Source organism: Falco biarmicus, chromosome 9 (genome assembly GCF_023638135.1).
Source record: "Falco biarmicus isolate bFalBia1 chromosome 9, bFalBia1.pri, whole genome shotgun sequence".
NCBI classification, from domain to species: domain Eukaryota; kingdom Metazoa; phylum Chordata; class Aves; order Falconiformes; family Falconidae; genus Falco; species Falco biarmicus.
The window spans coordinates 40,876,955-40,903,466 of record NC_079296.1 but is presented as its reverse complement, the minus strand read 5'-3'; the positions used below and the strand labels follow the sequence as shown (position 1 = coordinate 40,903,466).

At 37.4% G+C, this 26,512-nt stretch overlaps 1 protein-coding gene across 5 annotated transcripts in view; it reads right to left on the bottom strand.

The window, feature by feature from the left end:
• The window catches only part of CCDC6 (coiled-coil domain containing 6), a 54,223-nt gene that overhangs the window by 19,159 nt on the left and 8,552 nt on the right, over positions 1-26,512 (bottom strand). For 3 of the 5 annotated variants that reach the window (XR_008824090.1, XM_056352849.1, XM_056352850.1), the window contains exons 2-4: positions 14,206-14,355; positions 5,893-6,021; positions 707-810 (exon numbers count right to left, since the gene is read on the bottom strand). Coding sequence is in view for 4 of the 5 variants with exons in the window: in XM_056352849.1 (XP_056208824.1) it covers positions 707-810; positions 5,893-6,021; positions 14,206-14,355 (383 nt within the window). In the remaining variant the exon portion in view is untranslated. Of the gene's footprint in view, positions 1-706; positions 811-5,892; positions 6,022-14,205; positions 14,356-20,869; positions 20,968-23,336; positions 23,512-26,512 lie in introns of those variants that run through there. The other 2 variants (XM_056352852.1, XM_056352851.1) reach the window with 2 other exon arrangements.

Sequence of the window (26,512 nt, the reverse complement as noted above, 5' to 3'; positions counted from 1 at the left end):
ACACAGCAGGGCTCTGTAAAATATAACTACAAAACCTACAGTTCACCTAGGCTCAGGTGTTTTCTGAGGCCCCAGTCAAAGAGTGAGAAAATCAGTAACACAACTGTCCTTAAACATGTAAAAGAAAATAAGGTATTAACCACCTCTTCTCCCCTACACACCCCCAAAATCAGAGTACTTTTAACATGCCATTAAAAAGAGGGTTGCTCTAATACATATTTTTCATCTTAGCTACCCCAGGAAGATAAAGTCTCACTGTCTTCTATTGAAGAAGTGGCAGGAAGTCTCAACTACATGAGTGCACGCTACTGACAAAAAGCTGAAGTTTTCTTCGAGCCGATAAGGAAAAAAACAAGAGCTTCTCACATAACAAATACACTAAAATTTTATCTGGGCGGTGAATATAATGCTGACCCAAAACCAGATCCTTTAAAAAGAGTCTATTAGTAGTTGAAAAAATTCAGCAAATTCCTTCGAGCTTTCCTGGGTCATTTCCACTCAGGTGAAATGAAACCATTCAGTTTCATTTGCTTTAAGCAATCAGGGGTGTGGCATCATGAAAACAAGGAGCTTTACAACTGTTTTAATTTCTAGGTTTTCACAGATTAAACAACTCTTACAAGACAGAGGTGAACATATTTAATCCAGAGCATTATGTATTAAACTATCTCTCTCACAGTAACAAACACACTGCAACAAGACAAACCGTTTTTCTGCTTCAAGCTTATCCATCCTCTTCCAGAGACGATTCACTAGTGCTTCTTGTTCTTGTTCCAAAGTATTTTCAAGGTCAATCTTCTCACGTCTCAGCTGAAAAGGAAAAACAATTAATGAAAATGATGTAAAGACATTTTTTTGCAAGGAACTGTCATTAGGAAAGATCACCGTTACCATTTTACATGATGCTCTATGACAGCTAGAAGGTGAAAAGAAAAATCAGGCACAACACACTGGTCACAGAGCCAGTGAAAAATCAAGAAATTAAGGAGTTGCACAGTTGTCCCCTCCTTAACAGCCATTTTTCCGATAGAACTTGTCTCCTGTTGTCTCTGGCCAATAAGGAGAAGCTCGAAACCTGGACACATGGTCATTGATGACATAACAAGACTGTTCAAAGACATGTCCTAACACACATGTCTCTGACGTTCAAACTGAATTTACCGTCCACTACACCAACATTTATTCTTTCTAAAAAGTTTAGACTTTTTTAGTGGAAGGATCACAGTTAAGCAAGCCAGAAACGGAAGAGAAGCCACGTTTGCATTGGGTTAGATAAACAGTGATTTAAAAATAGTAAAGAAAAAACTATGTTAACTCCCTTAAGTGTTTCTGTATCAACACTTACTATCAGAAACAAAAATGTATCTATCCTAGCAAAGGCTTTATAGAAGTAAATGCTTAACTTGACATTATTCCCATTCACTTACCGTGTGAACAAACATTCTTGATTCTACTATAAGTTAATAAAAGCTACTAATATCATGTAGAAGCACACAAAGAAATATATTATTAGTATTTTAGTACAAATGCAATGGAAATATTAATATGAATAGAATACGAAGAGGCACAGCTGATCTAGCTCAGTAACATTGGCAGCTGAACTCCAGAAGTTAGCAATAACGAAACATACGGGAATAGATCAACACCTTTACAGGTGGGAAAGAGCATGGAGGTTATTTTTTGTAGCCAAGCTTTAGTTTACACTCACCACTTTCCTGATGGGCAAATCCCACATAACAAAATGGAAAGACTGAAAACAGATTAAATTATTTCTTCGTGCATTTACTGCATCATGAGGTGAAGTGCTGTTACAGCATCTAAATCTGTAAGGGCTCTGTGCTAACCACTAAATTAATATTGAGATACCCAAACAAAATATAAACTTACGCACTTCAGGTAACAGTGCAAGTTTAAACTTTCTTCTTTAAAGCTTAGAGGTTTTAGTTACTGTAAGTAAAAACAGACCTGTACTGATGAGTAATAGGGAACATAATTAGAAAAAGACTGTTTAGTAAATCTTTCCATGTCTGAGTTTCCAGATGTACATTAACAGTTGAGGGAACTTAGGTACGTTTCAAGTCAGGAGTAACATGCTTCAGCCACACACAAGGGATGACAATCTGAATCCTGACCAACACTTTGTTCCCCACACCAGCAGAAGCTGAAGCGGTGCTGGAGTGGTACAAAGGCAAAGGGCTCAGCCCCGGGTGAAACAGGGCACTTTGCCCTACGGCACTGCCCATTAGCCAGTTTGGCCAGTACCTGGGGCTGACAGCGTTCAGAGGGAAGTACATAGACAAAATGTTCTGGGAATCCACACACACATATTACCAACACACAGGTCTTCACTACATTGCGTAGCTATCTACATAAACATCTGATGAAAAAGTTTTCACTGCAGATCACTACTTCTGCAGCAATGTTTTTCGCATCACTTCACTGCAGCAGGGTTTAGACTCACCTGCTCCGACATAATTTTTTTACAACTATGTTATTGATCTAACACCAAAGAAACCCACAAAAACATACTGATGAAAATTAATCCATTTAAAATCATTTAATGGTAGGATGAAGAGCATACTGGAATTTGAAGACAGAGTAAATTACTTATACCTTTGGCTTTGAAAACACTAAGATTACATTTAGTATTATAGCAAACATCACCAAGGAGTCCATTAATTAGAAATCTGTATGTAGGTGAGCAAGGCCAACAGCAAAGTCAAATCATCAGCAACAATATGCAAATGAGCCTTGTGTTGTGCCCTGAAGGCTGACAGACATGCTTTGATTAAACACCAAAGAAACTGGCTTGTGAAACAGAGATCTAAAACTCCACATTTCCAGCAGTATGAAAACATACTGGACACATGTATCTTCTTTTCCTGATCTTGACTGTTGTCCCAGTTCCTCCCAGTGTCAGGATATTGAAGTTTTGAGGATGAACACCTTGAATTGAACCTACAGGAGAAGGAACTGCAGTGTCCTGACCAGAGCTGTGAATTCACAGAATAGGTGTATTTGTTTTGTACTATGTAGTCGTAAGTGTACTTTGAAATATAGCCTAACTTGAGTCAACGAACGTGTTAGGAATGTGATAATATTCTGAACTAAAATATGCAGGATTAGATCATATCTCAAGACCAAATCAACATCTCTGTCAATACTATGTCATTCTATATGGGTTCAAAGTTACACTCTAATCAAACATGACTTACTCTTTACCATCACAAGAGGGAAATGAGGAAGTATTGGTTGCTTTTTTGGACCTTAATCTTCCTTTCAGAAAAAAATCCCCTTTAACCTTCCTGACTATCCAATTGTGTTTATTCTCATCTCTCTCTCTTCCATACATACACTTAACTTTACTTTAAATGCAGCTAAAATATCAATTGTCTGTGTATTCCTGGATTACCACTTTTTCAGTCTTCTTGACAACTTATTAACAAACACAACTGTTCCCTCTTGAAATGGAGATCTTCCAAATGAAAGTTGATTATGATCAACTAAGCCCACTATCCCAAATTTCACTTCTCTGCTTCTCATCTGCCCCTCTCCCTCTATAGCCTTAATTCTTTGCTGCTCTCCAAGAATATCTTTCCTGAAGATTTTACATATCTCATTTCCTTCTCCTTTCAAAGAAGCAGACATAGGAGACTATTATTAGCACTTTAGTTCTTATTTCTCATCTCCTAACTGCATCAATCCTAGTTTCTCACTGCACTGTATGAAACAGAAAAGCAATTAAAGAGTAACAGCAAGATTACATAAACTTGGCCTCTGTAGGACAAAACTGACAGCTATTTATTTCCTATCAAACCACTGAACTGTAACACAGAACATTATTGCTCACTTTAACTCAGACATTCAGTTAACAAAATAGTCACATGTTACAAATTTCTTCAGCATTAGCCTTCAGAGAAGAATGTTCTGCCACTTCAAGCTGACTTAAGGAAATTGTCAGGTCACATTTGAACCCTAAGATCCAACTTAGCTTTTTATTTTGGAATAACATTTTTTGCAGCCATCACTACTACAAACTCGTTACCTGTCGATCACCTGTGGCAAAAGCAGCTCAGATGACAGAAAGCAAAGGAGGAAGGACACAAAGCACAGATAATTCATTTTCCATATTCTAGAAACAGTAGTTTAGTGAACATACGTTTTAACTATCTGCTCACTGATTACAGTGATAGGTCTAGTAATGCAGATTATGTTCAAAGCATTGAAATACTCCTTCCAAGCCCTGTTTAACAGGTCTTCCAAAGGTTATGCTGAAGCATTGTTGCAATCTCTATTAAACACACATGGAATTAAAGAAGAAAGGCAACATTAGTCTGCTTGCAACTTTTGGTTGCTTCTTGCTAGGTATGGCACATGCCTCAAAGGCTGTTGTTTCAGCTGATTAATTAGCACAATAAGCTTTTTTTTTTTTCCTAAAATTGTGTAAGAGAAGAAAGCATGCTGAAGTTTAAAGTAATTTGAGATTTATCATACCTTACTCTAAGAGAAAACAAAACTCTACATTCCATTACCTATAAATACACATGGAATTTCTAAGTAAAACTGACAGCCAAATTTAACACTTTCATAAAGTTTTCAAAGTCAGACATTTGAGAGAAAGGCCTTCAAGCCTCCATGCTTTTTGAACAACCTAATGCTGACATTCAAATGTGGCAATAAATTTCAAATTTTATGACTTCATGAGTCTGTCTGGCCAGAACAATGATATGAAATTCAACACCATTAGATTTCAGCTGTGTCTCATGCTAACGTTTCAAAAACTAAAACAGATTAGTATGTAAGCTTACTTTGCATTTTGATTAAGTGGCCACCACCACCACCTTGTGGCTAAAATAGTTCTTTCAATCTCCCATTAATTTCCATGCTGGTTAAGGATTTGCTGGCAACTACATCTTCCTATCTTTCTATTTTTCAATTTGTTCCATAGATCTCTCCATACAGAAAGTTAGCATAAGAATCAAGAAACAAATTTCATGATTAAGATAGGCATTAATTAATTTATCCACAATGTCAACAGAAACAGGAGAGTCATACAAAACCGGTAGAAATTCAGATTACCAGGAACAAAAAAAATCCACATCTGGTAAGAGCAAGAAACCACACAGAAATAACGCAATATATTTATAACACCCAAATTATTGGACTTCCACAAGCCAAAAAACCTGAAGTTCTTTAACAAGCTCATATGTTTCATCAGTTTGTCTTTTAAGTCAAAAGGACTCCTACTAACGCCACTGAGATGCTTTGATGCACATGCCTAAAATTAGAAAAAAAGAGCAGTCCCAATGTCTAAAATTCCAGTGGAAACATGACCAAAAGAAATGGTATCTTATCTCTGCAGTTTTCATAACTTTCTAGGGAGAAAGGGAGTTGGTTGTAGTTGAATCCCAAATCTTTTTAAGTATACATACAGCTGACATCTCACAGTTCAAGTCCTGCGCTATCCAAGCTGCCAGAAAAAGATGACCCAGAGCACAACTAGACCACATACTGTTTACTGTTGTGCTTAACCGCTATCAGTCTTTCTCACTAGCTGCTTGAGAATGGAAGCTGATGAACAGCAACAGGAAGCATCACTTACAAAAAAGCTGCATTCGCAAAACTCACAGCTGTCCAGCAGACAGGAAGGCCTGCAGTAATGCTACTAAAAGTTGTAATGGCCATGGAAAAAAAAAGTAATCAAAGTTTCTCATAATAGATTATGTTAATCAATTACTGCTTTGAAAGTCAAACTGACTTTTCTATATTCTTGATACTGGCCAGTTTCTTCCCCACTTAAAAAATTAAGTCAAATCTAACACAAAACAAGTACTATTTTTTTTCCAGAATCCCTTGTTTTATAGTCATATAATTCTGAAAGTAAAGAGTTACCTGCTCCAGGGTGAGCTGCTTTGAAATGGTATCATTTTCCAGTTTTTTAATTTTCTTCATCAGCTTGTTCACTTGGAATTCCTGTTCTTGCTCTAAATGCTGCTCCAATTCAGCTTTCTCATGCTGCAGCTAAAAATGTAGGAGACATAGGAGTATTTTAAACACACAATGTATGAAACATTATGCACCTTTTATACATTTAGACATGTTTATTCTTACTGCACATTAAATTATGTACTGCTAATTCTTCTCAAAAGATCCGAAGTCCTTCAAAAAGCAACATTTTAAACTGTGTTCCATTTACAAAGCAGATGGAAGTAAACTAGAGTTCCAAATATTTAGTAAAGTCAAAACAAAATAGACACACTATATATAGCATATAGAATAATAATAGAATTTTCTAAATTAAAAAATATATACCATAATGTTTACAAAAGCATTAATTTTAATCTAAATGCATCATCTCAAGAGCATCCAAAGCATAAAATGCAGGTCTTGCACCACTTCCTTCTCCCAGGCAGCTGAAAGCTTAAGATCATGACTGAAATGATACTACAGAAACTGCTGTACAACAAGACAGTGAAAAAAAAAAAAAAAGAAGAAAAAATATCTGGTTTCTACTCCTATGCTATCAAGAATCAAAATATTTTGATGACATAAAAACATTGGCTATTTCAAATCTATGTTATATAATTTCTTAACACTCAAGGAAAATACTTTCAGCTAGTATTTCCCGTGAAAAAAATCTTCACTCTCAAAGCTCTCAGGCAGATAGAAACACACCCCCACACCCCCATTTTAACATAAATTATGGCTTGGAATAGAGTCACTTTTAACATTCAAGTCAAAATCACAACGGAATCCCTCTAAGACAGGAATCCAAGTCTTCCTGTGGATAAAAATAGCATGACTGGCACCACGGTACAAACAGGTGGATTTGACTTATGGAAAAGCAAATGTCATCAAAAGACAACAGTGTAATTACACCTTGCTCTGGCCATCCACTGAAAATTGCAGGCACTTTTTTCCACCTGCTTATTTTCTACGCCAGTTCTTCTGACTATCATGTAACAATACCTAAGATCACAGTGTTTAAACGACTCAGGAAAATCTGAGGAAGTAGGGAAACACCTCAGAGTCACGGACATAAGTCAAGGTTGCTGGATAGCCACAATGAAGAAATATACTTTGATTTTAAAACAAGCTAAAATTGCTAGTCCATTAATTCACTTTCTTGTGTTGCTGTTTAGAGACAAAATGGCCTGTGAAGTGCAGCCTGGCAGAGAGTTCAGAGCAGAAAGGCTTGTGTGGAGAGAGGACAAGGCGAACAGTAACTACTTGACAATACACTCATGGGAGAAGTTTGCAGTTTAACTGTGTTTTCAGGCTTTATCAATTCTGAGATTTAATTTTTCACAAATTAAAATAAACACCAGAAAAGTAATTAAAAAATGAGATTTATTCCTTTCACTTACTAAATTACAGTATATTTTCCAAAACCCCTAACACTCATGGAAAATTCCCATGCACTTGAGCAAGACACCTAGACTCCATAAGCACTAAGATTATCATGGCAGCTCTTGATCAGGAAATTAGGTTAAACTGTCTAGTTGGAAATAAAGCCATTTCATTTCTTGTTTGAGAATTCACAGGGCTGCTAAGTGAGATTTTCATTAGAAGAAAAATTTATATTCACACTTCTAAATCAAAATACTGTTCGTGTATTTCGATAATCAAAAATTTGAAGCTTCTTAATTCCATATTGAAGTTAAGCTTGGTTGGAAAAAAACAGCTTTAATATGAAAAGGATGCTACTTAGTCTCACAACTCTGTAAAGCCCTCTCCCTTCCTTTCCCACCACTACGCAGCAGCTACAGTTTAAGACTGAAGACAGTCAAAGAGCCCAAGGTGCAAACAGCATATGGATTACCACCTAGCCTAAGGTATTTGCTGTATGTTTATTACTTCATTTTGCTAAGCTAGATACAATTTTTCACCTAACAAAAAAATTAGCCAGTTGCTTATAGTTAGCAAATTAAACTGCAAAAAAGCACATAGCCAGAATCTCTTACTCAGCCTAAAGCCAGATGCTGCCAACAGAAAGCGCGTAGTTGGGGACTGCTGGCGTTTGCAGACAGCCCAGTGAGTCAGGCAGATCATACAGATATATGAAGGCACCTTAAACCAACTTAATAACAAATACTGTTTCCTGCTCGTGTGCTTCATGCATATGTAACTACAGTATTATTTAAAACAAACTGAGCTGCAATAGGGTCATCTTGCTTGTCAAATCATTCCTTTTAAAGCTTGCTGGAATTTCCATCACACAGGAAACAATATGGTTTACTCATTAGATCTGTAGCTGCTGTTTAGGACTCACCAAACCCTACCGCAGGAGTGTGAAAATACTGCAGCCAAAGGACCAAGTGAAGACAGGAGAGATCTATTACAGGAGTATCTTCTGTTCTGATTTTAACAAATACACCAGAAAGCAAACTGACTGAGCAAGAAACCCACACTTTCCCCTTGAGCGCTAGAAGGGGGATTACAATATGAAAACCTCCCTACTTTATTGTGTTACTCCCCTCCACCCTTTCACCTTTGTTATTCAAAGTGGGAGAAAAATACTAATAACACACCCTAAAATATATATTAAAGGTGCCTGTCACTCATAATTGGGTAAAATAATTTTCCCTTTTAATTGGCTTTCATCACAAAACCAAAACAAATCAAAACAAACAGGTTAATGCTGAAACCCTAACACTCAAAACCAGAACTGTTAACAATGAGAAAATATCCACAGGTAAAACACTGGTGGATAGTGTTTATTTTACTTAGTAAAGAAAGAGAGTATTTTCAAACTGTTTTTAATTTTATGCAATTACAGTAACAACTATTTACAGATACACTTACAGATGCCAGCTAAAGTGAAGGAAAAAATGTGTTAGAATGTGTCACCTTGATGACAAAATCTTATAGACCCTGAATTGCCTATGAAAACTTTAGGAGACACAGCGGGGGAATTTTCAACCACGTAAGATCAGAGATGGGTTTTGTGCAAGAGACAGCTAATACTTTAAAGCAAGAATGGGGCTATCACATATAAAGCTTAGCAGCAGAAAGAGTGCATGTGTTAGCTCACATAAGTCTTACACAGCTACAGTAATATCCTCTCTCTACAGAAATGTTTCCTGATAAAAGGTAGGACCGCATTTACCTTACTTCCTCACTGTACTGACTTACTCTGGGACAGCAGCAAGTGTTTTTAAGAAATAATGGAGCTAATGGATGAAGTTCCCCTTAAAAAACCCACAACCCTCATTTATCCCTCAGACTATGACCTTGTACATTGTACTGAACAGTCTATTTTTAGCATTCCAGCCCTCAAAAGTTGTCCAATTCCTCCTTTGCTGCATCCTGAAAGTTCTATTTATTAACACATTTGTATCAGCAGTTTGCCTCCTCTTTATGTCCAGATGTTCATCAAATAAATGATAGATGAGCTCACTCTGTTTATTCTGCACAATGGCATTTGCATTCTTGAGCTGACACATCGTATTTTGGAGAGCAGGAAGGGTAATAGCTTATGTTTATAGATTTATAATTTTTGAAAGAATTATCAAGAATCAGACTTACATGAGACAGTTCCTTATAGCCTCCCAATTACTTAATCTGCCTCACTAGACATTATGCTATTATCTTGGTATGTCATAACATTTTACTTTCAAGGACAGACACTTGGACCAATTTGCACTTCCAAACATGTAAGGGTATTGAAAAAAATTAAAAGTCTGTATTTACTTTCGAAGAACAATCGACTTTGCAAGTTCAAACAATATTAAAAATTAATTATTCTTTTGAGGAGCCTTGTTTCACCAAAATTTAAGTTTTGCTACTTCAAATTTCAAAACACTAACTCAACGAGTCCATGTCCACAGCTGCAAGAATAGAGCCCACCTCAAAACACTTCTAATGATACTCTGCAAAATATTACTACCATTCTATAATGACATGAGATTGAGAACTCTATAAAAATATTGTTCCATACGTTCCAAAGACTTAGGTAGACAAAAATTTAATTAAGTACATGGGAAAACACAGTGAATGTATATAAGTCTTATAAGAACTTTATCAGGAATGTATATGATGAAAAGCTTTTATTTCCTCCAAAACGTCTGTTGAATGTGCTCCTTCATCTCTGCAGCATTCAGCCCAGAAATTGAAAAATTATGCAAATCAAAAGGAATTTATCTAGTAAGTGTATACTTATTTGCTGGGCTTGTAGAGGCAGTAAAAATTAATGCCACACAGTTATAAACATGTATCATCAAGCAATGGTATGGCACCAGAAAGCCTGGCAACAGGAAGACTAACACACCTTTTATGTGCTACTGTGTATGTTTAGAACCAGTCTCGCATATAGTAAAACATTTCAAAATTAATTTCTTACAGTACTGAAAACTTGGCGTAACACTGTGTTTTATAATAATAATGTGCATCATGCTGAACTGGGAAATTCTTGTTAGGCTGTTAGTGAGGAGTGCTGCAGCTCGTGCTCTGGCAGACAGCTTTCACATTTAAAACATTTTAACATTCTGGGAGCTCATTCCAGATGCCACTCTGAATGCAATGCATAAGCCCCTACAATTGCAACAAACAAAGGTTTGACAAAGGAAAAAACCACACAGGCTTATGAAGAAAGTCCCTCTGCTAGATGGCTTTCAGTTGAATAATATAGCAGTAATTTTGAAACAGTCACAGACTAGTAAATACTCAAAAAATTAAGAGACTACAAATCATATGCGCCCCTCCCTCTGTTCCAAAAGGCAGTTTTAGACAAAACAGATACATGTGCATGAATTTTGAGTCTAGTTCCAGGTCAGACCAATGTTGCCGGGCAAACACAGTTATTAAGAGTTTAACCCCAAATAGCAAAGAACAGTGGAGCAACTAATTACTGCCCACACTTCCACTGGAGACTACATATTTCTGGTTAAGTCATCATACAAAGTCTGCACCTACTTTAGCTACAATGATCTCCACAGCAAAGATACCAAAAATGGAAGTGGGCATTTATCAATTCGTTATTACCCTTATAACTGCCTCATCAGTCTTGCATCCTCTAATAATGACAGCATTACTATATTCTAGTAGGTAATGGTACTGGCACTCACAGATTTCAGGAAATTCAAGAAAGTAAATTGTACTTAACTTTGTGTCTGAAAAACATTACTCAGGAACTGAGCTCTACACCTGTGTAACAGGAAAAGTATCCCAAACTAGAAAAGATAGAGTAATAAATACTAAGCTGACCATGTGACGTGCTAATAATGCCCTCTCTTCTAGAAAACAAGTTTATTTGTAATATAAGGAGTTTCTCAGATTTTGTTTGGCGGTCTACATGAGTATAATTTCCAGGATTCATAACTGAAGAATCAAAACTTCTAAACAACAGACAAGCTTACAGCAAACAAAATCAATGTCAGTATTATTTTCAGCTCTTTGCTACTTAGGAAAATTGCCTGCAACTCACCAATATTCTAATATCAACTTACTAAATCCATGACCACTATAGAGATAGAAAATTATTTTTGTGGAAACACTGTAATATTCAAATGCTTTCTAATCCTACAGGTAAACTCATGAGGGGAATGGACCATTTCCTTTGTGTAATTTACAAGCCACTGAACACGTTACTAGTGTTTAGAAGAATATATTAATACACTTTTTTGCATTTCACAGCAAGTTTATTGCATCAAATGAGATCTGCATTCAGCATACACACAAACAGAACAGTTTTAATATTAAACTGACTGCTTTAAAATGAACAAGTCCTCCACCTGTACTGCAAGTCTTGAGCCACTGTAAAGGTATGAAGTCACCCAGACGTATTGCCTACAAAAATCTGCTGACCAGGCAGATTCCTTTGCCATAGTTCAAAATATGCTTTGTACTAGAGTGTTGATATATCCCTTATCTCTCCTCTGTGCACTGTAGTTAACAGGTGAACCTGTAAGCATGATATTCCACACTACTCACCCTCCACAGCCACGCATAACTGCTAGCAACATCAACAGGATGTTGACAGTTGTTCTCTTTTTCAAGTAAGCTGGGTTAATATTTATATAGAGGACAAACTCACAATTGCTTTCCAAAAACTGCTACCTAATGATGCTGAGAGAAATTACACAGTTTTAGGACTAACAATTTGGAACACAGGTGCATTTAAGAATTGTTACTTTTTAAAATCTTCTTGTTGACAAGACCATATTTATCAAATGCTAAATGAGGCTTACAGGAAGGGCACATGAAATGTAAGGTTGTAGACCAAGGTACTGTTTAATAAAAGCAGACAGTGGTCAGAATTTTACCTCCATATTATTGTAGTTATGGCTGTGTAGATACTTCCTTTCAGCAGAAATTTGCAGCTTGTCTAGTGAAAGCTAGATAATATTTATGGGATGAAGCTGAATCCCAAATTGAGAATTTTCTCCAGATGCCGTACAAAAGGCAAGAGTAACTTCACTAGTTTTACACTTGCATTCCGTTTCAGATATATGTGCTTTTCTGAATCCTTCTCTCACTAGTATGAAGTTACACCCTTTAAGGGTTTCCAATGGATAAACAGCATAATGCCCTTGCATATTTCACACATTACAATTGAGAATAGCAGATTGTTACCTTTTTCCTTAATCTGGGGCAAGAGTCAAAGGATACTTTGAAAGTCCATAGCAGAAAAGAATAAAAATTAATTATAGTTTTAGGTTGACAAGAAGCTTATATTTCTCTTTGTAATGTGTGAACCTATTTTGCGTAGTATTAGTAATTTAAGAACTGTGAAAGATACAGCTTTAAAGCAATCTGATTAAATTCCACGAAAAAGGCAAAGCATATTTTAAGCAATTACTAGATACAGCAATTTAGTTGCTGCAGAACTTGTGCAGTACAAATTTGTGTGTAAGGTCCTTATATGAGTTTAAAAGCCTTCAGGCAAATCAGTGTAAATTCATGCTTTTACTTTTAAATTAAGTTTTACTTTGCTCTACGTAATGTCTGGTACAGTCCCAGGTAACCTGGTTCTGTAACTGATTTCTGCATAACCCTTTCAATTAAACAACATGGCTTAACATACCATTTCTCTCTTCACTGAAGAGACTTTAGTGGAAAGCTTTTTCTATAGTGATATAGATACCTTCTTCAATTAGAAAAGAACACTCAATACCCCTGTTTTACTGCCATCTGCTTCTCTGTTTTGCGTGAAATGTATGACTTCGAAGCCAAACATACACCTTATTCAGAAACATTTTTGTCATTCTTCAGGAACAGCAAGGGGAGATAGTAATACCAGATCAAGGATATTTTATCTTGATGCTTAACTTACTCTGTGGTAACAGGCATCAAATAGACAGAGTCATAGAAGTCCCAGTTTTCAGTAACAAAAGCATCAGATGGGATTAGCTCTAATATTCTTTCCAAACTGTATTTACTAACTGTAGGGATAAACATCCCATAAGTCTCACAGCTGCAGAACATAAGAAATCCTTACGACATACAAATTAGGTTCTTTAAATTTAATTTTTCATGACAAAGCTTCTAAGTATTGGCATGAAAAAAGCCACAGTGGACCACACCAAACATTCACCTACCTTAGCACCCTGTCTCCTACAGAGGCCAAAGGCAGGTATTTAGGAAGTCCATCAGAACAACGCAAGCATGTACAACACTTCCAACAAATATTACCCACTTTCCAAACATTAGCAGCTTGGGTAATGAAAAGAAGTTTCTCTGCCATAACTTGTCCCAGTATCTTCACCATTTTACTTTTAGCACCCAACTGATGTGTCTGAATTCAAGAGAATCAACCGTTTTGTTGAAAGTATGGATAAACTTACAGATAAAGTCTCCTTCAAGCACTGCCGCACATTCTTGTATATAAAGTTTAATATTTCAGGACTCCTGTTAAATACCAAATACTCCAGATAAAAGTGTCTGTTTCACTGACTTTTTAAATTAATCAGTAACTCTCTTCTGTAAGACAGTTAACATTTACTTTAAGCTACATCCATTTCTTTGCATCTCCATACAAACTTTCAGGTTCTCAACAATATGAGTTTACAAATCCAAACTTTAAGGCAACATATTAAAAAATGCCTACTCACTACACTTCTTGTACTTTGCTTTTATCAAGTGTCAGCTTTAGAACAGCTACAGCCTGACCACATCCCTCTGACTGCAGTCATGCTAACAAAAAAAGTTCAGCTACCAGTTGGTCCTGAGGCTCCTGCGAGAAACATCAATAAAGGCACCAATTACCTGCATCAATTTTCTTGAAAGCTCATTAGTGAGAAATTCCTCTTCCTTTTCATAGTTTACTGCAAGTGTTTCTTTTTCCTTCTGCAAAGCTTGAATCTTCTTAAACAGAGTATTACTGATGAATTCCTCTTCCTGCTCTGCCCTTGCTTGCTGTGAAATAAAGACAGATTTAAGAAAACAGTGAGCAAGCTTCCACATTAAAAGTTGGATTATTCCATTACCCTTTACATGCCACACACCTCTTTTTTTTAATCTTCCCAACTGTCCTGGAGAACAGTAGGCTAGATCTAAGTGCCGTTACCATCCCCATTTGTAACATTATAGCACCTTGCTTCCTTTTTTGTTCCCCATCTTCCAACCTGGGTAACTACACTGGTGCTTTGAAGTGGCGTCTCTCCAACGAAATGCGCGAACTCCTCAACATTTTAAACTCATAAAAGCATTACTGATTCACAGATACCTACTTTTACCTACTCTGTCCCTGAAAACAAACTCCTCTCTGAATGTTCTTCATTACAATCTGAAGCACAACTCTGAGACTGCTGCATTCAGCACCATGCCTTCTGGGTCCTTTATAGTGCAGCCCTTCTTTCTATGAGTTAAAATAATGCATTTATTCTTTCACCCAGTTATGCCTTGCCTCTGAGCTGCAATATCACAGCTCATCTCACAAGGGTTTCTACAAAGCCACCAGCCCAGGAAAAAAACACATATTACTTCTCAGAACTGTTACTTCACTACCGACATCATCAACTTTACAAAATGCCATGCAGTAGCTTTACCCTGAGGATTTCCAAATTACACAAGAGAGCTACTCTGGAAATCTTCCCCATGAAGAACCACTAAAGACTACCATTTCCATTTCAGCACTCCCCTAGCACCTAGGGACTGCTCCCCAGAAAGCCAGCTTGTGAGCTTGCTCCCTCACATTCCCTACAGTTCAGATGTTTGTATAGGTTTTTAACATACATATTAGAAAATTGATAAATGCAATACAGAAATTATCTTTTGGAAGTGTGCTCTAAAAGGACATGAAGGGTATTTCCAATGAGCAAATGAAAGGTCACAGCTACAAACGGGTAGAGCCAACCCTTAATTCCACTATCCAAACAGAGCCCAGAACAACAGAATGACAGAAATAAAGAATTGCCAACCCACCACATTTAACAAATGAGACAATGTAGTTTTGAGGAATGTTTTCATCCTCTGCAATGAAATCCACATCACCTGAACTGCAGGTTTGTGATCTGCCCTGATTCTAATAAAATTATATCAGTTTATAGCTTACAATATGTAAAGATTCAGTAAGTTTTATTTCAGTAAAATTCGACAGAGGAAAATAAGAACTGAAACAAACACATAATTAGAATTTTGCTGAAAGTTTAGTTCCATAATCTTCTGCCCAAAATGTGCCAAAATAACCATCTCTTTATCCATATTGTACATTGGAAAATGCTCAAAAGATTTCATTATGTCAGTGATTGTTAACTGGAATGATATATTCCCTAGCAGTCCAAGAGTCAATTACTTCAACAGAGACACCTTCCATGCCTACAAAAGTTACTTAAAGAACATAAACTCTTTAATTCCTTCTCTTCACATCTTTATCCCTGCCTTCTTGTGTCTTTTCCCATCTCTATTGCTCTTTTCTTGGCTCTTTCTTACTACCTGTCTGCCACTAGCTCCCTTCTCCCTGTCACCAGCTGAGCTGGCACAAACTCAACCTGGGAAAAAAAAAAAAAAAAAAGATAAAGAAAAGATCAGGCACAGCTTATTAGCTTAGGTCCTGCACAATACCTCTGCTCTAACGTTGTGCAACTCTATAGCAGAGAACCGCTACCCCAGCACATTCAGCATCGGTCTTATGACTTGCCAGATCAAGGCACTGCAGAGTTGTCCGAGAACTCTGAAGAAATGCTGAATTGTCAGCTCACATCTCAGAGGATTAAAACTTGAGGAATCTAACTAATCTCAGTAACATCATCTATCACTTTCTAAATGTGGCTTTTACTTAGAGCTACTAGCAATCTTGCACCTTCAGAGACATTTTGGAACAGAGTAAACAAGTCAAATTGCAAGGGTTCATTGTCCTCAAATTGTTAAAATTCATGCATGCTATTCCAAAATCAACTCCTCCATTGCCTTCACTACACGGGATTTCTACTGGTGTCTGCTTTTCAATGGTTCAGACAATAAAAGACAGTAACAGAGACCAAGCTTACCTAAAATGAAATTAGAAAGCACTGGGTTGAACCAAAGAATCGGGGTATTTCTATTTTATTTTCTGTTCATTTCTAACTTGCACAGATTTGTTCTGCTCATACTTTGCACCAATCAAAAGCTCTAAAATCACATTATTACAGCACCAAGACTGCACAACACTTCACAGACAGATCTTGGTGTTACATTAACGATGGGTGCTTAGGCCAACATGAACACAGGCTGCCAAGATCCCAGCCCACTCCTAGCCAAACAGCAATGCCCCTCCTTTGCGCTTGCACAGGTGCTCCTGTGGCCAGGCAGCAGGCCAGCACAGGCAGAAGGAGACACCCAAAACCTAATCCTTTCCCTTCCTCCCCCCATTTTTCTTTCCTGGATGCGCTTCCTAAACTGGCATACCACACAGGCAGAGTGCTGGCACGCGGAAACAATGAACAGCCACAACTTAGACCTGTTTAAACTGCGCTGCCACAACCCCCTTTGCCTACACCATGCAGGACACCAGCTTGCATTCAACTGGCTCAAAGGAAAAGCCGAGTATGATTACATCTGCCTCCATTACACAAAGAATGTATTTCTCAACTGAAAAACAACAGGAACCTGAAAAATCTAAGTATGAAGTGTAAGTTCCAGATATCCACAAATCATATTTAATACAATGAATGTCCACTTAAATTACCCAAGGGTCAGCAAATTCAACAAACTTTTTAATAAAAAAAATAATCATACATTCCTGTATTTCTTCTAAATCCATGTAATTTAATTCTGAAACTTTCTCTTCATCTTGTTATCCATTACCTGCAGATAGTTCAATTATCCTAAGTAATAAAATCATTCATGTTTACCTTAATATGGCCTACAAATCTTGCAATCTGTTACTCATTCAGCCCATAATCAAACTGATGTTGTAAAACACTCATTTAAAAAATTCAGGTTTTAATCCTATTTCTTGTACAGACTCTGCCACTATAATATTTTTCGCACGTGTATACATTGTCTTTCCATATGGATAATCTGCCTTTTTATTACATAACTGCATTTGAAAAGAGGCTCTGATATGAGCAGCAAAAAAAGAGAAACAGAGCATGGAAATCAGAGACAGTAGGTCTTCTATGAGGGTACAGAGTTTTGGGGTTTTTTTCCTCTATTATTCATGTAACATTCAACATCCAAAAACACTAACAGCAATTTACTCTGTTTCTGTGCATTGTATTACAAAATAAATTGCTAAGGTGCTGAGTGATATAAAATGATAACACCTGATCAAGTCAGTCTCTGGAAACCTGAAACAAGCACAGATTGTCCACCACAGATTTTCTGCATAACCACAGTCACATCCACCTGTCTACTACGTCTCAAAACTCCACGTATAGCTAACTCAGAGTATTTCGTGGATGCATCCACTACGGAAAATCTGTTATTATTGTGGTCAAGATCATAAATGGCAAAGACTATCATGTTATTTTGCATGAAATCAAGAATGAAGAGGGGGGAAAAAAGCACCTCATGCACATAAAACACACATTCTCTTCCTATTTTCTAGCAAGTAAAATCCTATTACTTCTACTGTGCTAGCACATGAAATCCTGATCCTAATAGAGCCAATGTGTGAAGTTGCAAAAACCTGTCCTTGTGAACTTACAATCCAATCAGCAAATATAAAAAGAATTAAGAAACATCTTTCTCCTAAACTTCATATAGTAACTGAGTATCACATTGAGTGATTCTCATTAGAATTTATTTTTCTACATGCTCTATATACTAGCATAAACTGTGAAATTTTAGTGTTAAAATCTTTTTCTGCTTTCAGTTCTTCCTGTAAATACACCTTTAGCAGATCAACTTCACACTGCTAGATTTCCCTCTGCCCTCTTGCTCCTAGTACCTGCAGCAGCTTCTGCTTACAGTGGGATCTCTCTTTGTCACTGGACCATTCCCCAACCACATTGCCCTAGCGGCACTACTTTATGAAGGAGCAAAATCCAGTATTTCCGATGAAGCATCAGCTTGAACACAGTGGAATAACAAAAAATAAATTATATAATATAAGAAGAATAATAAAACAAATAACAGCTCCCCTTCTTCCCCCATGTAGCTCTTCTAAATGCTTCATAAACCTTCCTGATACCGCACAGTAAGTAAGCAGGTTCAACAGTCACAATTAATACCTGCTCCTTAGTCAGTATCACTACAATATTAATCAGTGATTTGACACAAACAAGTTCATAGAATCATAGAATGGTTTGGGTTGGAAGGGACCTTAAAGATCATCTAGTCCAACCTCTTGCACTTTATTTTCAGCTCTCACTTCAGACACGATTTCAGTAACAAGTGTTTCACAAACTGCTCCAGTCACCTACACTCGGTCCACCTGAGCACCAGATGCCAAGCATGCCCAGCTTGCATGCTGGCAAAGCACCACCTGTCTCCAGTACCATCCAGAGTAGACGTGACACTAGATTTCAGCGGATCTTGTTGGAGGCAGTCTACCAAGCACTGTTTTGATCTAATCCACTCTTGAAGGTCCCTCACCTCTAAGGCAATTCATCCATCTTTTTATGGGGCAATTTCTGTTGACAGGACCCTATGGACAATATAAGCCTGCAGATGGAGCTGAAGAGTAGTTTAAACGGGTTGCTGTACACAAGAAACTCAATCTTAGCTACTGAATATAGACTGAAAGGTTGGGTCAGCTTAGGGAAGAGATGATCTCAGTTGCTGCACATGTTACACTGAACTAAAGCTGTCACTTCAGAAAACAGTCTTTCCAAAAGTCCTACTAAAAAATACAATGAAGTAAAAAGGGCGTGAAGTACAGAAAGTTACAGTGGCATGATTTTAGAATATGTAGTTCTTGTATAAAATAAAATCTAAGTTTCCCAGTTCTCCTGAAATACACACTCCTCCAGCAGTACTATCTCAAGTTACTGCTCTGGCTGTACTTTCTGGAACCAGTTTAAAATGGTACGGAAAACTACTGGTTTACAAATACGATTAAATATTCCAATGAGCTGATACTGTTCCCTTACAGGAGGAACTTTTACACTGCAGCTCTCCCAGGCTGGAGCTATTTTTTCCTATGAAACTTCCAGCTGCACCTTAAACAAGCACACTGCATGCAATGTGCTTTTCAGACAAGGAGAAATATGAACGACACCAAGAAAAGAAGGCAACAGTAACTCAAGAGACTAACAGCTCACACTACTGCCAACTATTGCAACTGCCCAGCAGCACCCTTCTACCTCTAAAGGCTGAAGGACAAGGAACTTTGACCAAAGTCCTAGTATGACATGGGTGCAGCCTTCCCCCCAAGTAAAGGTACCTTTTTCAGCTGGGTCTGCAGAGAAAAAGAGAGTGAATGTTCTCGCGGTTAAAGTGGTGAGCTGGAATTCAAGTTCTGGGTTCAATTTGTAGTGTGATTTCCTGCTTAATCTATGGCAACCCCCAGGGTCGCTTCCTCAGTTCCGAAATAAAAGTACTTGTTTCATTTGTATTTTTTCTTTTTTTTTTTTTTTTTTCTTCTCCTTTCTTTAAGATGCATTTTTAGGAGTAACAGAGGTACACTAATAGCAGAAGCATGTGGTTTTATCTTCGGGTATACTCAATACATATATATATATAAAAATATATATAAACTTTGGTTTTTTTAAAAAACCCACAAACTTACAAGCTCAGATGTTATTTCCAAACCCCACTAACTGTGAAAAAAAATAAACAATAATTAAGATCAGTGTTGAACCTCAGCCTGATTACTTCAGCTACTCTAAATGTTACCTGTCATGCAACATTAAAGTCACATGCAGAACTACCTCAAAACCCAACTCCCTATTACATTTCAGCTATTCAGTAGATAAGTTCTGCTGTAAGAGAGGAAAAATAGGTATGTGCTTTTCATTATAATAATAAAAGAACACTTGTATGATAGGTAATTATTTAAAGGGTATATAAGGTATATAAGAGTTCCTTTTAATCTCCATTTACAGTTGGAAATTTTCTCTCCCCTTTATTCACCCCCCGCCTCCTTTTTAAAAGGTCAGTCTAGCTTTGGCTGGACATGTCAAAATGCTTCTGTCACAACACTCCTACTGCTAACTCCAGTCACAGCAAGTTTTTCACTCGATGCCTACCCAGTGATCCAGCACATTGCCATATGAATCTGCAGTGGTCACAGACTGACTAGAGAAACGAGCAGAGTCAAATGACAGAAGACTTACATTTTACTTCCAAGTCAGATTTAACCGTGATCACATGTTTTCAGCTTAACATCCCTCATGCCTTATGAGAATTTCTCTCAAAAAATCATTTACCTTCAAGACATAGGTGCATATGTCTTGTGCTCTGGAAAGCCACACAAGGAATAGCCCTTTAAAAGAGCCCTCATAACTGACCAGCTTCTTAAACACAGAAATTCAGCAGTATTCATACATGCTAAATAATCTCTAACCATCAGCAATGAAGTAAACCGGTTGATGGTATGCAATTCCATTCCACTTCAGGTTTGTAAACACTTAAAATAGCTTCTCTCTCTACATTGTGATGCTGACTTGCAAGAAACTTGCAGAACTGAAACATACAAGTGGTGAAAACGAAATAAGCAAGTTATGAAAACAGGGCTCATTTCACAAACAAATATTTATAAAATTAATGCATTTGGTTCACTACAAACAAGCTATAACAAGCAATATGAAATTCATAACACAATCAATTCCTGAATTTACTTAAATAATTTAAATGCCTTCCTTCAAAAGAGATTAAAAAAACATTAGCGTACTCTCGTCAAGGGTTTTTACTATATCAAAATACTGGCATTAAACAGTTAATACAAATGCAGCATGTGAAAAAGCCACACTTTCTGTGACAAAAAAATTTCAAGATAGAGTCTAGAAAAATGTGTCAAACCTCAAATGACTTTTACTTCACAGTTTAACTATGACCACATGCTGTTTTGCAAGTTTTAATGTAATTAAGGGCTATATGTTAATAATGCACCACAAAGGAAAGGTAGCAAGGTTGTACAGGCAAATATTAAACATTTCCTTTTTTAATCGCGTGATGTTACAACCTTAACAATCTGACTACTCATTCGATACATGCTTATAGCACTCATTTTTCTGTTGCTTAAACATCATCATGTAGAACAAGCTCCCAGACAGTTATCAGGGCTGGAGTCTCTGCTTCCAGTACACAAGAGCTGTAACCTGAGCCAACAGAAGTTACAAGCTAAGGCAGGAATGACCTAGCAGGAAAATTAAATCTAGCCCACAGACCTTTCCAAATGGCTCTATTTCATGAGGCTGTTTCTCCGTCTCATCACTGCACATGCACACAAAGTATACATTTCCTGCACTTCTTGCGTTTTCAGTAGCAGATTTCCAACGCATGTGTAAAATAAGTATGGTGCATACAAGCAACAAGTCCAGCTCTCCCAAGTCCTCAAGTTCACTGCATACTAGCAAAATATTTCTTCAAGATACATGTTAAATGTTCATCAGAAAGATCGCAATGACTGCACATGCAAACACAGCCTGGAAGGCACTAAGAATGGGGCCGTATTACACAGCTCCATTCTGAGCCCAGCAGAGGCAAAGTGACCATTCCCAGCACAAAGGTTAGGCAACACCACTCCAGCAGAAGGTACTGTGCTTTGCTAGGGCCTTCCACATTTTTCTTAGCACATACCCAACTCAAGATTTACATTGACAAAAGCAGCCAACACAAATTAAAACTACACTGTCAAACAGTCAACCAAGGTTTGAAATAGATTTCTGTATTAATCCTTTACTGATAACTACTTGAAAGACGTTTTTACTTATCTCTTTGCCAGTGACACTACTGTTTTACTGGCATTTTTTTTGTACTGTAAATAGTTCGCTAGTTAATCAATAAGTGTAAAACAAATAGAATACAGAAGCACATGGAACAGGTTTTGCTTTTGTTACGCCTCAATATAAAACCTGCTGAAAAATATCATAAAGATGCACATAAATAAATAACTAGATTTGTAGTTTTATGTTTAGCTTGCATGAATTTTTGAACATGCAGGTTTCTGGACATGAAAGTTAGAAAAAAAATCAAATTACTTACAGCTACTGATGTAGTATATACTATTCTGTTGGTTCTGGTGTTGTTCGTTTGTTTTTAACTTTTTTTCCATACCCTGCATGATCATTTGAATTACCATCCTTTTAAAATGCTGTGGTTTTGTTTGACTTGCATCTAAAACACTCAAGTTTAACGTAACCTGGCTGTGTCATGCTACTTAGCAACCAGTAATCAACAAGAGCATAAATATCAGCAACACCACCACTCAATACTAGACACTGCAAGAAATGTAGTACTGCTGCAAATCAAACCAAATTACTCTGCAATATCAGATTTCTAATGCACAAATGCTTAATAACGTATTTTAAATACTTTGCCTGTTTTCTGCGCACTTATGAATTGCCATTCATCTTCGACACACCCACACATCACCTAGTCCACTTTGCTGGAATGATCAATTAGCAAACTCAATACTGCAAACCCCCAAAGTTTCAGAGCAGGAAAAGCAAAAGGTTCAGCAGAAGAATAGACTATTAGATGACTAATTTACAACACAGCTTCTGTTCAGAGGCACGTATGTTGGTGCTAACAGGCACTGAGCTGTGTTTTAAAATAACAAACTTCTGCAACCACAGCAAACTATTGTTAAAAGTAGCTTTGCTGCCACAACCATTTCTCTATTCAAAGACAAAAGAGCACAAACAAAAGCAGGGAGCAGAGATGTAATAGTCAGCCCCCCAAATAATCTTCATTAAAATCCTACTTCACTTTATGCAGCTCTCTTCTTTGCAAGTACACAAATGTGAAACACTTGTTTTTCTTCATGAGAGTGTATAGTAAGAGTCAAAGGATAATTCTGTTATACCCACCTTTTCCAGGCAGAAGGTGTCAGACCACTGCTGCATGGCACCTCCCACGTATCAGCAACTCTCTTGGTTTCCAGGCAGAAAACTGCAGGTTTCCTCACTTCCAGACTGGGTCCTGAGCTCAAACAGCCTGTGTACTCAACATCCTTCTTTTCTAGATCCAAGTGGCCTTCAGCACTTGAAGATCCTTCCTTCAGGTGTGTACAACCTGTGGCATATCTACATCTATCAACCTGCCTTCCTTCAAATTTATTAAAACCAGGGAGGACAACTACCATATCAAAATCCACTTCTGTGATTTCCAAACTATACCATGACATGCTCACCATGTAATTTCTTGATCCACTTTCTTTAATCCCTCTTTTTTTTGTTGGGTTTTTGTTTAGCTTAAATACAACTTAGACAATCATTAGGGATGGCAATGTTTTTCCCCACACTAGCAAGATATCCCTAGTCACTCAAAATAACTAACCTCTCAAGAGCACCTCTTTTAAAATCTCCCCCTAACTTCCGCTTACACACATTGGCTTTCTTATAGAAACACTTTCTCAGCAATCCACAAGTGCTGGAGACAAAGCTTGTTACTGATTATAATACTACCTTGTTCCAAACCAACACATTCCCGAAGTAAACAACACATTGCCCATCCCAATTCAAGACACATTAGCTCTAACTCCATCACAGCAAAAAAATGTTTCTACTTACCCCTCCTAGGGGTCAGTGAGTGGAGTAATATTTTGTTTTTTCCTTCTCTACAGTTTGGACATTTTACAGTACATACCACTGTATTCTGAAGAGAAATCTCTCTTCCGGCTTTCAAGACAAGCAGCAAGTCTATCGATTTAGTGTATGAAAATATGATGAGGCATATGAAAAAACATGTTCTTTGCCCTGTACCCTGTGTCTCTGATCTCTGCAGAGTTTTGCAGGATGGGAGGTTGTGGAACAGAATCATCCTTGAATATTCACTCCACACAGAACTGCAGAAGTAGGTCTAAGATTTTTTTAAGAAATGTCTATCCACCTTTCCACCCATGGAGCAAGAATTTCCAGTTACATGTCTCAATTTTCAAACAAAAGGGAGTTTTTTTGCAGATCTACATCTCAGGTTAAATTTACTCTTGAAAAAGGATTCGGGAGGTGTCCCTCCTCTTAACCCAACCAAGATTTCAAGGTCTGTGAGGACAGGGCTTTTGCCTAACGAATCAATTCCTGGCAACACTAGCCAGGACAATATTTCTACTCTTCATTTTTAACAGCTATGAAAACCGCATACTGTTTAAAGCTCTTGTAAAAACAACAATTAAACCCCCTACATTTTGCAAAATTCAGAGTAACTGCTTTTGCTGTTTATTTGAAAGTGAAGGGAAACAAAGTGGAAATCCCATCACTACCAAAAAAAAACCCAAAAGCCTTCCAACAGCCTCTGTTGAAAGTAGAAATCAAACTGTAAGGCACAGAAAGAAGTATAAATTCATACCACAGCCCACTGAACATTGTTGGGTTTTATACTGACTTGTTAAGAAACATCTACACTTCTATTTAGGACCAAAGTGTATCATTGTGGGAATTATTTATATATGTGGTAGAAATTTTAAATATGATTTGCATATACAACGATAAAGGAACTAAAAGACCTTAACTTTACAGTAATAAGCAAAAACATCAAACTTTTAGGCAGTTTAAAGAATTAAAGCATCTGAGGAAGCTTTACAGGCAGCTGAAACACTGCTAGGCTGGTTCAATCTACAGCAGAGCTGAAGAGATACTCATCTAACTCACTAAGCCTACCACAAACTGAAAAACAGATTGCGTGAAATATTAACGCGCAGAAGATGAAATTTCAAAGAAAGTAGAATTCAGAGTTAATAAGGGAAGAAAAGGCCTTATCCTAAGAGTTTCTCCACGAACTACAGATCAGACTATGAACTGAGGGAATACCCTTTTTTCCAGGAACAAAATGGCTGCAATGGAAGGCATGAAGGGATAGAGGACTCTCAGGAGCTGAAAAGACTGTCCTCCTAGACAACAAATAGCCTACAATCTCTGTATTTTAACTGAAAATTGAAAAAATTACAAACGCAAGTCTCAGGATTAAAAATTGCTTCAATGTTTCTATAAATACTTTTCTTTAGCTTTCATGAAGGAGTCCTTGGACATGACAGAGAGATGTGAAACCTGCACATCTATGATTTGTGCTTTGGGGCTTCCTACTTAGATACTTGTATTTTTACTGTGGAATAGTTCACCTCAAATGTCTTGCCTTTGGTTTTGCTGCATTCTCTTATCCAATACTTTGAAATGGAACAGTAACAGTTAAGTAACGATTAAAACGAAGACACCTCTTCAATCAGACAGAAGGACTTGACTGAAGTAGTAGAACTTGAGATGCTCCCTTCTGGACACCCCCAGGCTGCTGCACTGGAAGCAAGACATCATAGGAATGTTTTCTATTACAGATTCATGGGAACTTGCTTTATATTGTATTTTTGCCTCTTTTCCAGAGCATGCTTGTGTCTCTTTTCCGTTCATTCTGTTTAGGTCCCAAATCTTGTACATAATTCAAATTTGCACATTCTGTCCCTAGTATTATCATCCTATAGTTGTTTGGGATTTTTTTTCTTTAAGAGAAAGAAAGGATTCATCTCTTCTGCTGCTGCTAAATTCTGCAACTTCCTCCTACCCCCAGCCCAAAAAAGAGCAGCAAAGCAACTGTTCCACTGCTTTTACCAGGCTTTGCTGAAATACATCAGATGTCTACTGCTGATGACTTGCAGTCCTTTTGAGGAGAGAGTACAGTCTTGTTTCCTCATTCCAATCACATTTCAAGATCTCTTTGTGGGAAACCACCCTCATGCAGCACCCCTAAGTCCAACTGCCTGACCAGCTTTGTCTGCAGCCACCATGGAGTCACCATTCCAAACATTTTCTGCTTTTCCAGTCCTCACCTGAAGTCCCACCCAAGCACACCTTATGAGGTGCAGCATGAAAACAAAACATTTTGTTGAAGTCTCTAGCAGATGCCTCAGCTTGCTCACCACAGCTGTGTGACACACACCAGTATTATTTCCTCATTTACTACAAGCAGCTTCAGCACTAACAGTCCATAGAAGAAAATACATGCCATGTATACCAACACTTAAAACTAAAGACTTTGAACATAACAATTTTAATAATAT